A 15,548-nucleotide genomic window follows, 5' to 3' on the forward strand; every position below is an offset into this window, starting at 1 on the left:
TTTTACCCTACTTCTACCACTATTGCACCCAATGTCTCTGGCCATGGAAGGGCCATCTGGCCTGATGGCACAGCAGCCTCAGACAGCCATACTGTGCATGTTTAGGAGTCAGGGCTGTGGTGTAACCATGGGCACATGAGTGCATGCTGAATGTCTTGGGGAAGCACGTTGCTGGCACAGAGGTATGTTTGCATTAACATATGTTCACCCAGAAACATGGTGGAATACGCTGCACAAGCAGTAACCCCAGTTTTGCTGGTTTAGTGCACCTAAATTAAGGGTGTGCGCTGGTGTAATTGCCATTCTGTGATTACAGGGCTATAAATTTCCTTAATTATAGACATGGCCACCTGCACTCATTACGGAGCATCAGAAGTGGGGCTGGAGGTGCAGAGCTTGGCCTAAGAGAGGCCATCTACACTGGAGCCAGGGCAGCACATGGAGCCAAATGGGAGGAAAGATTAAGTGAGATATGGAAGGAGGAAAGGAGCAGAAGGGCAGAAATGCTGCTTCACAAAAGGAAGCCCATTTCTTCAATGGCTTTTTATAGATGATAGGCACCTCTTCATCTCTCTTTACGGTGACTAATGTGGAGGGAATGCCAGGAGGTGGCCCTGTTGACCCTGGAGCACAAGGAGAAGAACTGCTCTGTCTGCTGAGCTTCGCTGGGACCTGGAGGACAGAATCCTTTGCTCAGGTGCAGCTTCACCAAGTTCCTGGTTCTCTGTGTGGGCATAAAGACAAGGAGGGACCGGATTAGTTCACATGTCAGAGGGCTAAATTTAGACAAGATTCAATAAGTGGGCGCAGGAAATGAAGAAGTGAAAAAGGAAGGGACAGAAATAAAGCTGATAGCAATGGATACATAGACTGTATTCATCACATTCCCACTTGTGTATGGGAAATCGGTAATCACAGCCTGAACCTCTGATTAATCTTGGAGATTGCTCCCTGGTGGAGATTGCCTCAGCATTTCCCAGTGAAGGTGTTCATATTGGTGAGTTTTTCCTTATAAATAACCTTCTATCTGTTTGTGGATCAGCTGGGTGGGTGACGGATGCCACTGCTGGAGCAGAGGCTGGGTTGTGTGCTGGCAGCAAGGACATGGCCAGTGTGCTGTGCAGAAGGCAGCCACAAAGCACAAAGCTCTGTGCTTCCCACAAAGCACAGAGAGTTTGCATCCTGCACCAGAGAGAGGTGAAGAGCAGGGAGTTTCACAGGGAGTGGCAACAGGCCAGAAATACTTTGCAGAAGTATTTTTCATAAAGCTGGGCTAAAATGTTAGCATATGTTCAGATCTGGACTTCACCTTCAGCTTGGCAATTGGTAAGATTTGTTATTTCCTGTCCAGGAACAACTGAATCGCAATGCTATGACCACCAGCGGGCTGCAAAACATGCTTACAGTTAATTACTTCACACGTGCATACGGGATAATTAAACACACTACATTTATTCCCTCTTAAGTATATGTAGCTGAATCAAATTGAGATTGCTTTGCTCATAGCTATTCTGCATTCCGTGTGGATGCTGACAGGGTTCACTTACAGTGGGACTATGCAGAAGGGGCAGCGCTTGGTTGTGGTGCTCCATCTTTCAGGAAGATCCCTGCCCCATTTCTGCTCTCTGCACAGCAGAGGATTTGCAGGGCTGTCTTTTGCCCCATCTCTGCTCCTCCACAACAGGAGAACTCGGTCATTTTGGAAAACTCAGCTGCCTTAAAGCAAACTGAAACAGAGAAACTTTCATATCTAAGTAGAGTGCTTTAGTGCTTATGAGAACGTTGGCTCGTGGCTGTCTTCAGGGACTTGTTCTTCTTTGCAATAGTGAAGTTGTTTTCCTACAGCCGTGCTGCCCGTGGCTGAAGAATCAGCAGTGATCTGGAGCTCCCTGTTCATTGTGACATACCCATCCGCCCTGTATTGGGAATCGCTTGTGTAGGATGGACGGAGAGATGAGTTCAAACCTGTGTATGATTTAGGAGGCTGGAATGGAAGTCGTTAGGAAAGAGCAGTTGTTCAGGGAGGTAATGGTAGGGTAAGACTGGCAGTGGGGAATTGGAAGTTCAGGACATTAAGAAACCAAAGATCTCGGCATAAATCTCTGTCCTAATCCCGATCCTAATCCCCTCCCCTTCACTAGAAGCTCGGGTTCCAAAGATTTATCACATTTTTGTCGGGGTCAATAGCAGGAAAAGGTTTGTAAATTACTTTTTCTTTGAACAGCTTTTGAGAATTGAGAGGAACAATGTGGAAAGTCAAAAAGCAATACTTGAAAAGCAAACCATTGCACTGACTTTGTAAAGGCTGATCTTCCCATTGACATCCCCAACCTCTGTTATTTTTTCTCCTTGCAGCCCAGGAGTTTTACTACCTAATGGGGCTGTTGTTTTCCTGTCCTGCCCACCCTGAAGACTCAGAATCACACAGAATCACAGAATGACCCGGGTTGGAAGGGACCTCAAGGATCATGTAGTTCCAACCCCCCTGCCTGGCAGGGCCACCAAACATACACCTTTACTAGATCAGGTTGCCCAGAGCCCCATCCAACCTGGCCTTGAACACCTCCAAGGACGGGGCATCCACAACCTCCCTGAGCAGCCTGTTCCAGGGCCTAACCACTCTCCTAGCGAAGAATTTCCCCCTAACATCCAACCTAAATCTTCCCTCTTTTAACTTTTTTAAGCACTCCCGTGCTGCTGAAGCAGCGCCAACCAGAGCCCAGACAGGCCAGGCCTGTCCCTCAGACTGGGTGTGATTCGCTCGTTTTATACACAGGAAAAACAAACAAACTTCGCGATCACTATCCACCCGCACTCAGAGCAGCACTGTGTGCTGGGTTGCACTGCCAGGCCCTTCAGGAGGCCCAGTTTGCAGCTCTTAAAGCAGCTCCCTCCGGGTCCCCCTCCTGCCCAGGTTTCCCCCTGCCATGAATCGAGCACTGTGCTGCTCAGTGCCGCCCATCGCGGGACCGGCCGGGCGTTACTTCTTCACCCGCACCTTCCCCTCTCCTTCAGCACATTAACGCAGATCGGTCTCTGCCACAGTAGGAACTCCATCCTGTGCACGAGGCTCTTGCAAAACAATGGTATCCGGGCAGGGCACGGCCTTGTTTACAGACTTCATCCCACACAAACACCCTTCTCCCTCCCGGCCGCCTCCTTCCAACGCGAGGCCCGACTCCGGCCCTGCGCGGCGTCTCCCCCCGCGGGACGGAGCTGCCTCGGCCGGGCCCCGGTTCGGAGCGGAGAACTCGAACGAGAGCGGGGCGGCCGGGCAGGAGCGGTGGGAAGCAGCGGTGGGAACGCTCCACGCGCGGGGCCGCGCGCAGGTGTCGGAGGCCGCGGTGAAGCCGCTGCCGGGCCCGGCGCTGCGGCTCCGCCCCTCGGGCCCCTCCTGTAGCGGCGGCAGCGGCTGCTGTTCCCGGCGCGGCCGCGGCGCCGCTCCCCCATCCCCGGCTCGCTGGGCTGCCCCTCATGCGGATGTGACATTTCACGGCGTTTACCGCAGCCGCCATTTTGAGACACTGAACGCTGGCGGCGGCGGAGCGGCAGCAGAGCGGCGGGTCACAGGCAGCCGGGGCGGCCCGCGGGCCGGGAGCAGCGAGCCGGGCGTCGGCCAGCGGCTGTGCCGGGGAGCTGGGGGGGCGGGAGGGCAGAGGAGGGGCCCCGCGGCGCCTCCCCGACTTCGCAGCGCAGGGGACACCTCGCCGGGGGAGGGGGGAAGCGCCGGGCGCAGCCGCCGGGCCCTGACTCCTGATCTCCCCTCCCCCCCCCCCCCCCCCCCCCCCTCCCCCCTTCCCCTCCTCCCGCTCCCCTCCCCTCCGGCCCCCGGGGCAGCCGCCGCCCCCGGCCGGTCCCTCCTCCCCACCCCCTTCCCCAGACCGGGTGCCGCCGCCGAGATTGGGCGAATAGCGAGCAAATACGTGCGCGTCTCGCTGCCTCCCCCGGCTGCCCGCTCCCTGCCCGCCGGAGCCCAGCCGCAGCCCCCCGAGGCGGGCGCCCAACCCCGGCAGCTGCTTGTTCCCCGCCGCTCCTCCGCCCCGTCCCCTCCCGACGCGGCCCCGCAGTCCCCCGCAGGAAAGGCCCGGGCCGCCGCCGAGCCCGAGTCCCAGCCCGACATGAACCACCATCAGCAGCAACAGCACCAGAAGCCCGGGGAGCAGCAGCTGAGCGAGCCCGAGGACATGGAGATGGAAGGTGAGGCCCCGCGCGGCGCCCCCCGGGCCCCTCAACTCGGCGCGGAGTTCCCTCCCGACCCTCGTTCGTCCCCTCGGGAGCTCCGGGCCCCGGCCGTGCCGTGCGAGCGGGGGCTGCTATGGCCGGGGCGGGGAAAGTTGGGGCTGTGGCAGCGTGCTCGGGGCCGGGGGGCCCGCAGGAATTTGAGCCGCGGGAGGAGGGGGAGGGCGCGGGGGAAGCGCCGTACAAAAGGGGATCCGCGGCCCCGGGGCAAGGTGCGCGGCCACCGCCGGGAGCGGGGCGGGGGGCGGCTGCGGGGGAAGCGGGAGCGCCGTGCGCTGCTCCGGGGCCGGCCCGGTGTGTGCGGGGCTCGGGCCGTGCCGGGCGGTGGAAGGGCCTCGGAGCGGCTGTGACCCCGGAGCGGGGCTGCCGCCGCGGGAAGAGCCCGGGCTCCGCTTTCCGGTGGGGCGCGGGGCTGGGCCCGTTCCGCCGGCCCTATAGCGAGTCCTGGGGGGGGACTGGGGCCGGAGGGGCCGCGCGGCGGCTGGGCCGGGGCCGCTCATTGTACGGCCGCCGCCACACGCCGCTCGCCATTTTTAATTAACCCTCCTCGGAGGGTTATTTACAGCCAGAGCCGCCGGCCGGGCCTAGCGCGGGGTCGCGGGCTGCGCGCTGCCCATGTGTCGCGCCCGCTCCGCACCGATCCTGCACCGTCATGCCGTCGCGAGGCGCCGCGCGTGCCGCCCGCTGTTCCGCTCCCGGCGGCTCCGGGGCTTCGCTCCGCTTTGTGCCCGCTCCGTTCCCCCCGTCAGCTCGGCTGCACGCGGCGGTGCGGGGCGGGCGCGGTGCTGGGAAGGCAGAGCGCTGAGCTGCGCCGTGTGAGTCGGGAGGTCGGGAGCGCCGAGCTGTCGGTGTGCTCCGTGTGTGCCTATGGGGACAGAAAGCTCCTTGTGAACGCGGCCGTGTAGCCACCTCGTTTGTGGCACATGGCAGCTGACACAGGGGTGAGTTCATGGCACATCAGAAGTTGCACACTATAATAACTGTGTGATGCCATTTGAAGACAGTCCTTGCCAAAAGCTCCTTTCTCTGAGGGTAGAGCTGTATGGTAACGTTACAACTTGAGCTTACTTTCTGCTGAGCTGCTTCAGGAGAATCTCCGAGTTGGCCTTTATATACTATGTGACAAATATGTCAGGAGATCATTTAAAAATACTTTGTATTTGTTTGGGTACGCACATGCGAGCTGATGTTTTGCAGCATATAATTTCCAGCTGACTTTGATAGCCTTTAGCAATCTGCTTTTTCTCAACATCCTTTAAAATATTGACTATTCAGTGTTCCTTCTTGTTTGTTTGCCCTGTTATGCTGGGTACACTGTGAGGTGCTGAACGCTTTCATTCAGTTCAGGTGCCCTGCATTGCTTTGGGTCGCATCCCCTCTGCTACATGGGCAGCCCAGGGTGCCCCATTGGCAGTGGTAGGAGCTGGCTGCCACCTCCTCTGGAGGGGTGAGAGAAGAGTCTGTGTGTATCAACAGCCAAAGTACAGCGTTATCTCAGGAGTCGCTGTGAGATCTGGGCCTTGTGCAGCTGGTTCAGGGTGATGCTGTGGATTTGTCGGCTTGTGAGAGCTTGCTGACAGATCTGTGCCAAACCCAAAGGGTTTCTTTAGCCTTAGGAGGTTTGTTTAAAATGCATATTTTCTTACAATGCCTTAGGTTTACCAAATTGTTGAGATCGGATTATCAATAACTTTTAATAAAAGCAGATATCATGGGTATATGTATTCATTTGTCCCATAAAACAGCGTTCCTTCTCTTAAAACATGGGTGTTGGTGTTTTCTTGGGAGAGGTGTTTAGAAGCATTGAGGCGAACATTTAACAACACATAGTTAGCTTAATTCCAACATGTGTGCAGCAGTGTAGATGCCATTCTTCCCTGAGCGATCACACTAGATTTAGGAGGTATGTGAAGAATGCACAGTGGAAAATGGCACATCTTGGGTCTGAATTCGGTGAGCGCTTACACGTTCTCCATACGTAGATGTGTTTAATGAGTAAAGTAGCTTTCTTGGAAGCAGTGGTGGTTGAACTCCTGTGGACTGAATTGGATCTGATGTTCTGAGTGTCTGCAGTGTTTGTGTCCCTGCCCTGTCTGCTGTGACCGCACTCCTGGGTGCTCATAGTGATGTGAGTGGGAGCAGAGCTGGGAAGGAGCCCACCGGGTCTGTGCATCCTGAGCTAAAGGAGCCCTGACAGCTGTGCTGCCCTGTGTCCCTATGAGACACCTCTGTGTGATGCAGACTCACCTGCTTGTGGAGCTTCATGCAGGGTAGGGTGATGTTATGAATCAGCGCTTGGTTTTTCAGCCTTCCTGTGGATGTTGTTTGAAATCGACTTTATCCGCAGTGATGGCTGCAGTGATACCTGCACAGAGAAACTTGAAGAGAACTGTAACAAGAGTTGTGTCCCTTCAGCTGGAGGCAGCAGCATCCCTATCTGGGAATGCAGCTGGAAAATACAGCCATTGCTGCTGGTGACTTTGTTCTGAGCCCAGCGTTTGGACTGGCACAATTAGCCATCGCCACGAAGCGATCACAATTAAAAACGTTTATTCTGTTTGGTTCTTTACTCTTTAATTTGGTCCCCCTTGCAGTCCTCTGTAGGGCTGTGTTAATGGGGTGAAGGTGTGGCGTTGGGGCCGGAGGGAAGGAGGAAGGCAGCAGTTACTGTTGCCACATGGCATCCTATGGAATGGGGTTGGTGTGTATTGCTGCAGTGTGGAGCTCTGGTCCAGCAGGGCTGTTCCTCACCTTCAGTGCCCGAAGTTAACGGCTCATGATGGTAATTAGTGAGTGATCGCATGGAGATTCTGGAGTTTGTTTGTTTGTTTATATACTAAGTTGAGTGGGGAAAAAAATAAGTGCTAGTTTTTCTATGCTGTAAGTAGGGTATGTAGGTTGCTTTATCATGCAAAGAATTACAGCTGTTTAGTTGCTGGTGAGTTGCTCTGTGGTGTGTAATTGAATCCAAATCCCCATACATTATATATGCTTCCTCTGTAACTTCTTTGCACAAATGTGTCTAGTTGAGCTTCAAAGAACTCGGCTTAATACACATCTACTGTTACGTCTTTCATAAAGTTCTTTCAGTGCCTCCATGGAAAGTCTCATTTGCAGCTTAATAACTGGAGGTTTCCCCATTTATAGTTGGAGTTTGCCTCTTTGTAGTTTCAGCCCCTGCCTGCAGTTACAGACGTGTGTTTCGCATTAGGAGGGTTCCTTTCATTGCGGTGAGCCCAGGCGTTCAGGAGCACTGCAGCCAGTGCCTGGTGCTGCCACTGGGGCTCCGTATCAGCCCCGATATTGTGGCACTGCTGGCCACAGCTTTCCCAATTGGGGCAGTTTAGAGCTGAGAGCTTCCATGTGAGGCTCAGAAAGAACTTGAAGTGAGTGGGAGAAAAGTTGGAAATGGTGCTTTCCTGTGCTGTCTGTGCAATAGCAGGTGTGTGCTGCTTGCTGCTCATGGGTTGTTCACTACTGATAGTGGTCACTGGATTGTGTCCCACTCTACCACATTGGTCTCAAATATGTAACATACTTTTTGTGCCTGTATTCTGAATGTCCTTGCTGGTGTTCACATTGCTGTCAGTTTGATGCCAGTTGTGCCCACTGTTGTGCTCGGCTCCTGAAGCTGTGTGTGCCTGTGCCCTTTGCTGGGCAGCTTCTGCCTTCCAGGTGAGGGGGTGACTGTGCATCTGAATGGAAGCTGTGCACCCATGGCAGGAACACGGCTGTCTGCTCATCTGTCCTCCTTGCCCTTTCCCCTTAGCAGCCCTGACGCTCTCTGTGATGGGTGCTGCTCTCTGTGATGGGTGCTGCTCTCGGGAGAGGTAAGGAGGCAGTGGTGTTGCAGGCAGTGAGTGGGATTCAGGTATCTTTGCAGTAACAGGTAGAGCAGAGGGTTGGGCCTGCTCTGTTGCTGATGGAAGCAGTGGCCTGGGAGCTGCATGCATTGCATCCCTCCTGTGGTGCTGCTCTGTGCCTGCTGAGGAACTGGCACTTTGGGAGGGTGAAATTGACTCTCTCAGTGTTCTGCCATGCTTTCTTCATGAGCTCAGTGCCAAATAGCCTGTTGCATCGGTAAGTGTTCTGTGAATGAGAGCTGTACCAAGTCAAATAATGGCAAATGTGCGTGCAGTTTGGAGGGAAGCAGGCAGTGTGCTATGCGCTGTTACAGACCGGCTGCATATCGGTGTGTATTTGTCTTCCGTCCTTTCCACTTTTGCTGGCTGGGCTCAAGAGCAAAGGTGCCATTACTACCCTCCCCACCAGATCACTGCGCTTGTAATCGAGTGAGCTCTGTGTAAGTAGTGCAGCCCCAAATTTAAGATGCAGCCAGAGGTGGGGTTTAAGGCAGCAGAGCAGTTTCCAGCTGCCGAGAAACTTATCTCAAAGTATCTGCAGGATGCATCCAACCCGCAGCAGCCAAACCAGTTCAGCCAGTACATCACGTGTGACATCACTCAATATTTGGAGTAAGGGTGAAAAGGAGCTGGTTCAGAGCTTGAGAAGCACCCGCTTTTCTTCAGTGGCCATGCATTTACAGGGAGCATCGTGTGCTTCCCACTATGCTGTGAGGGGTCTCGGGTGAGTTCTGATCCAGCTTTGTATGCTGGGGCTGATTGTGAAGGAGGAAAGTACAGTAATCCACTACAAGTGTGTTTGGTTTTACTTTCAAACACATACATATATCAATAGATACAGAAGATGTAATATCTGCTAGTTCGGTGTAACCAGCAGGTTAACATTTAATGCAGAATATGTTGGTGGGTAGATTGGGGGCTGGGGGCAGGTGGTGTTACTTATCCAGTTATTGGATATGTAGGTAGTTCAAAAACGCCTTCTTTAATTGGCCATTTAAGATATTAATGCATTTTTCTCAGGTGATTCAAGTGCAAAAGTGTGTGCATCAGTGGCACCAGCAGTAGTGGAATGGGTCTGTGTATTGTTGCAGGTTTAAACTTAATGCTTTGTAATACTTTTGCTAAACCTTTTATTCTACCTTTGTTCTTTGGCTGTACAAAACAGGGTTTAGAGACACAGAGAACAGGGTGGATTTGGAATGACTGCAGCAAAATGAGGAATGGTCAGCTTGGAAATAACGTCCTTCTGGTTTGTGTCTGCCTGCTTTCTTTGGGAGGTTTTGTCAAGTAGAGGCAGTTCTGCTGGAAGCAGTGGATGGGTTTCAAAGCAGTTCAGCTGTGCTGAATACTTGCAGTTTGGAGCAGACAGTTCCAGTCTTTCACCATGTTTTAGAGTAGAGCCTGAGTGGTCTTCAGCATATGTTCTTCAGAATTCAGAAACGTGCTTGAGGACGGGCTCACGTTGGACTTGATATGCACCAGGAATAACAGCGTGTTGGCCAGTGGAAGGCAATGTGAATAATGAGCTGAGATGTCCTGTGAGAGGAAAGCTCCGAGCAGGGTTTCAGCAGTACTGCAGCAGTTTGCAGCCCAGAGGCACGACGAGATTTGTTTATTTAACACCCACAGCTCTTTGATATGGAACATCACGTAAGTGCTGGAAAACAGAACTTGGAGCTTTGGATTTGGGATGTTATGGGGTTGAATATGCAATCCTATAGAACTGGATTTAAATGTGCAAGGGCACTCCAAAAGTAGTGCCTCCTGTTTTATTATATTGGCCTGCAATATCAGCAGTGGTTGTGTTGGGATGGCATTAGAGCTTGAACCTTCCCACCAATGTGCCATCACATGTTGTTGCTGTGTGACAGATGGAAGCAGAGGAGCAGTCTGACAGAATGGAGTCTGACATGGGAGTGATTATGAAGCAAAGGAGTTCTTCTCCATGAAGAAAAAATGGCACTCATGGTGTTCATTGATGCTTGTTAAACATCGATGGAGGCCCAGCAGTGGATGTGAGCACAGTGAGGCTATGGTGGTGCATTTCAGTAGTGGTGATGGTGGCGTGAAAGACCAGCCACATTCTGGACAGCCACATGGATTCTTACAAGCACAGCACGGAGGTTCTTGTTCATCACTGGTGTAAATGCACAGCTAATGGTGGTGACTTTAGCTGATGATGCTCTACCCAAGTTACCTTATTCTTTGTGTTGGTTGTCGTTTGTGTGGAAATAAACAGAAGGCATTACTTTTGGAGCAACATACATAGAAGTCTGAAAATTCTTAAAGCCATTTTTGCCGAGTTTCCTTTTCTTTGTGTAAATCTGAAGGGCTGTGTAGGAGTAACACTGGTAATAGTGTTTACCATAGCTCTAAGTCTGATCCTCCAGTGATTTCACAAGGTGCAGCTGAAAGGCGGTTCTTAATAAACACAGCATCTCCTGCTGTGCGTGTGCAATTGTATAAAGATCTGGGGCAGTCTTTGGTTCAGAGCTCTGGCTGCCGTGTTGCACTGATGTAACGGTCGGATGGATTTCTTTGGAGCTCCGTTCTGAAGTGATGGTGTGTTTCCACAGCAGACATTTTACTTGCATTATTTTTCAGGGGTTCATTTGCTGTCATTGCTGATGTTCAGCAGAACGTTGATGGAGGTTGGCTACAAGCAGGTGGGTGCAGAGGTCTCCTAAAACTCAGCAAGGGGGAAAAAATGGCACTTTGCTTTGGGCAGTCAGGGCTCAGCTGTGCTGAGATGAGGCAGTTTGGGCATCACCTTATATTTATTTGTTTTGTTCAGGAAAGGAGACTTTCAGTTCTGGATCTGCATAAGCACAGGTGGAATGAATGCAGCTTCTTTGAGTCAGGCTGTGGGTAGCTGGATTTCCTTCCTCACTGGAGCTATAGAACTAACAGCTTATGGACAATGTTTCACCTGGTTACGTGCTTCCTGCTTAATGGTACTGAGGGTCAAAGCTGATTTCTGGAGGAGAGTAGGTTCTATTGACAATTTGAACACAGGTAACTCTGATGCATCTGCAAATAGTGTTAGTTAAGCTCTTGTTGTTTATGCAGTGGAAATGTTTGGATTAATCCCATTGCAAACTACTGATGGTAGTGAGCCAACGCTGAGATTCTTTGTGGCACCTTTGAATAACAAAACTGATGTTAAATCCTGGTACTGTTAAATCCTAAATGTTGGATTTTGAGCTGGGCACCACATGATGACTATTTCTACACTACTGGGAGCCAGAGGTTTGTGTGTAGTTCACTCTGAGGCTGCCATAGAGAGCAGCTATGTGCTGGAGCAGGCTTTCACCCAGCACCTCCGCTTTGCCTCCTCATTGCACTCTGTTGGTGGAAGTAAATAAGGTGAAAGAAGAGATTGAATTAGACTTCCTGGTTTTTGAGTTAATTTTAGCCCAGGTGCGTTCACTGATGTTGGCTGGTCTCACAGATGGGTGGGCGGTTTGGCTGGGGCAGGAGGTGGTTTAGCTCTTGAGCTGTTCAGAACTTCCTTAACTTTATTTTGTTAACTTTTCTAAGAACCTTAGTTTGACAGTGAGTCCTTTCTCCCCCAAGGAGGGCAATAGGAGACAGGGCTGTAGCAGGGTTGGAAGCATGAATGACAAACTGCCACTTAGAGCTCTTGCTGCTGACACCTGGTTTTACCATTTCAGAATCCAAGTATTGTTCAGGTGCAAACTGCTTTGGGGATGAAGTTGTTCCCATTGCAGATCTGCTTCTGAGTATCTTCAGTTCTGTTATTACTTTGAACAAGGGTATTCCTTGTAGCTAAAAATACTCTCAGCTCTCCAACTCTGAGGCATCCTCAGTGTTCTCACCTGTTTTAAGTGGGTTACTATTTTCAGGTTAAAGTAAATGTAAAATCTCCAACAATCATCATGCAACCACTGAAGGGGGAAGGGAAGTTCCTGCCCAAGTAACTTTTCTTATCATACTTTCAGCACAGTGGCTAAAATAGTCTCAAGGCTGCGTTCAGGCACTGAGACCCGGAGCTGGCACTTCCTACAGCCTTCCCCATGTCCTGCACTGGTCTCCGAGATGCACTGGGTCTGATGTGTTTGCAGCAGGATGCTTAGAAGATGTTGGAGGTAATAAACTTTCCAGATAGAGACAGGTTGGAGGAGAAGACTGATTTAAGCCCTGTTAAATAGAACTTATGGTGCATCTTTAGCCTGTGAACTAGGTGTTAATAGCAAGACTTCAGCATTAAACCACTTTTACGTTGTTGATAGGGCTTAGTTAGTGTATCCTGAGTAAAGTATTGGCCAAGATTAAGTAAGATAGTGTTAATTTTTGATCTCTTGTTTTAGTACGCCTTGAAATGTGTGTTCACCATCTCAGTTCCACAGTTAATTAAGTCAAAGGATGGGTGTGCAGTAAAAGTACTTGACGTTTTGGCAGGATACAGTTCTGTTAATAGAGATGAGTTTTCTGAAGTAGGAAATTTTTTGATGTTATTAGAATTGTTGAGTAATTTATGGGTCATTCCCACTCTAAGCGTTGGGATGTTTTGCATTGTGCAAGGCTAGTTAACATCTTGAGTGTTGCAAAACCCCTTCTTGGTGGTAATGCTTTGCTTCTGGTTCCTACGTCATGCTCAGGAATTCAGTGTGTGCAGTCTGGTCGCCTGAGGCTCCAGGGGGGATGCCCTGCTTGCTCCTTGGCCTTGTGCAGTGTCTGCAGCTGAGCTGTTTGTTTCCCCGGCTGCTGTCTGGGAGCTGGAGGAGCAGCTCAGGGCTGGCACAAGAGTGCTGTGTGCCCCCATGTTTCCTAGGGGTGTGCACTGGGAAAACAGGCTCTGGAAATGGGTCACTACTTGTCAAAGAGTGACTCTGGCCTCTGTGCTGGTTGCAGTCGGAGGAGTGCCTGCAGCCTGGAACCACACATGGCTGTTGTACTGTGTTGGTTCTGACTGCAGCTGTGTCTCCATGCTCTTCAGATGTGCGCAGGCTGGTGGGGTATCTGCTCCCATCTCTGCTGGCACTGCGATAGTGGTGGTATGGCCGCCTGCCCAGTGAGGAGGGGCACTGCTGCTCTGATGGATAACACACGGCTTCCACTGCTGTGTGCTGGCTTTCTATTTAATATATGGCTGTATGTCTGATCATATTGACTAGGGCATGAATTTTCTGGGAGCTGGAAAGCCTGCCTTGCCCTGCCATGGTTGTCTACCACTGACATTCACTCACTGTGGTCTGTCAGTGCTGCAGGTTGTATGGGGCTGCCTGGCTCTGTGCAGGAGCTGTGCCTGCCCTGCTCATGGCAGCAGAGGTGCTTCTGAGGTGGTATTGCAGGTCAATACCAGGATGTACCTGAAGAATTCCATTTTTTGGTCTAGCTGGGCTGTCCAACTGTCCAGTGAGAATGAAGAGGAAATACCAACTGCTGTAGAAGTGCTGCTTGTGGTGTGAAATGCTGCCTTCTTCCTTCAGAGCTCTGACAGTTCTTTCAGATGCATATTTTTCAAGCTGCAATCAAATAAGAGGGTTGGAGTTAAGTTCCTAAAGCTGAACAGAGGTGTATACGTTGCTTTTGCGGTGTTGACGAAGCAGCTGTGTGGCTGGCAATATTGCACACACACCATAATCTCTGTTGATTCTCCTTTTAGTTCTAAAGCTCAAAAGCACAGTCTAGTCCTGAAAGCACTTAATGACTTAGGAACAACTGCTTTTGTCTAATGATTTCCTCCCTTCCTCAACCCCATTTTCACCTTAAGGTAATACATCACAGGGGTCACGAAGCGGGCTCTGATGCTGGGCATCTGCATGGCTGGCACATGGGCTGCTGCACGTGGGTCTCTGACATCCATCCAACCAAGTGCACCAGGTATGAATTGAATGCAGTGGCCATTTGTTTCATCCTGGATAAGCATTCATGTGAAATGAACCAATGCAGTAATAATGTTATTAACAAAGACAGTCCTGTTGTCTCTGATTTTACTCTTCACTTGCAGAACTGAAGCTTCATATTGTTTTCCAATTATTAGTGAATTTGTTAAAATCAATAGCATAAATCAGGTGAAAACTTTGCCTGACAGAGATGCTTGAAGTGACGTTTCTCAGAATATTTCGTATTAGCACATTAAAAAAATTTAATTTGAAAAGAACTTTCAAAGCTATCCCTAGAACAGTAGCTGCATCATGCAATTAATACAGTGCATGCAATGCTATCTTGTAACAGGAGTTTGTCACTTAATACAGGTTCATAACTTTGGATGTGAAGGGGACCCAGAATTTTGCTGGAGTGCTTTGGACTGCTGTCATGAGTTCACCTGTATGCGCATGGAGGGGCAGGAAGGTAGGCAGTTAGCAGGCAATAACTTCTCCTGTCCCACTGCAGCTAAAGCTCCACGTTCCAAGTGGCTGTTCCCTGTGTGGCTGGAGCACTAGAGGAGCTGGGCACCGCTGTGTCTGATAAGGAAGGCTGCACTGGTTGCAGGTTTGCTTGGACTCCAAGAATGCTGAATTGCAGGAGTGCCTATTTCCCGGCACTTAATACATTTGTAGTGTATCTTTGCCTGTGAAGCAGATGAGAAGCTTGTTTCTAATAACGTTTGCAGAAGAGAAGACAATTCAAATAAAAAACTTCAACAAAGATTTGCTGTCAACGCTGCATTTGTCAGGTAGGGATAATGGCAGAAGCAATAATAAAAGCTAAAAACAAAGTGGTACCCTTTGTATTCCGGAGTCATGTATTCTGTGTTAGCACTCCAAAGCAGATATTTTGATATCAGTGCCTGCAGTGGTTTGTATAACGAAGGAACTCTGCTTCTGTCTTGGAACGTGCAGCCCGGTAGCAGTGGGTGCGGTACTTCATTGTGGTCCTTGTGATGGATGGCAAACCGGTGCACAGCGGTGTATGGGCCGAGTCCAAGGACCTTGAGTGAGCAGTACAGACAGATCCCAGGGCCTGATGGACAGTCTCATAACTCCCAGAGATCCCCAGCACCCCACAGGTGACTGTTTGGATGTTGGAGCAGTTTCTTGCTTACCAGGACTTCCCCTCATCCTCTGAGTGCCTCCTTGTTTTTATGGGATGTCTTTGATCTGTGGGGTATTGAGGCTGCGTTGGGAGCTGACGTCCATGGGAACATTAAAATACCCCAACTTGGTCATGTGAACTAGAGCAAATTAAATCACACATGCGTGTTTATTTCTGTAACTTATTTTATGGTTGAAGGATGCATTAGGATAAAAGTGTATCTGCTAGATAAAAGTACAGACACTGTATTGTGTGTGATGGGGTTTGAGATGAGCTGAAACAGGCGAAGAAAGACTCTCCTGTTACATGGGCACAGATAAATTTCCTTTTGTGTAGCTTAGCTGTTATAAGTATGCCAGTGTTGTGTTACCACCCTGATAAACACAACATATTGCCACTGGCAAAAACCTGGTGCCTGCAAATAGGTGAAATAACTGGATGCTG

At 50.7% G+C, this 15,548-nt stretch overlaps 1 protein-coding gene across 1 annotated transcript in view; it reads left to right on the forward strand.

Moving 5' to 3' along the window:
* Positions 1-3,843: 3,843 nt before the first annotated feature.
* USP7 (ubiquitin specific peptidase 7) overlaps positions 3,844-15,548 on the forward strand; it is a 54,555-nt gene continuing 42,850 nt past the window's right edge. The window contains exon 1 of the mRNA XM_015877058.2: positions 3,844-4,197. Coding sequence (XP_015732544.1) covers positions 4,119-4,197 — 79 coding nt within the window. The 5' untranslated portion in view covers positions 3,844-4,118. The remainder of the gene's footprint in view (positions 4,198-15,548) is intronic.

This window comes from Coturnix japonica, chromosome 14 (assembly GCF_001577835.2).
Source record: "Coturnix japonica isolate 7356 chromosome 14, Coturnix japonica 2.1, whole genome shotgun sequence".
NCBI lineage: Eukaryota > Metazoa > Chordata > Aves > Galliformes > Phasianidae > Coturnix > Coturnix japonica.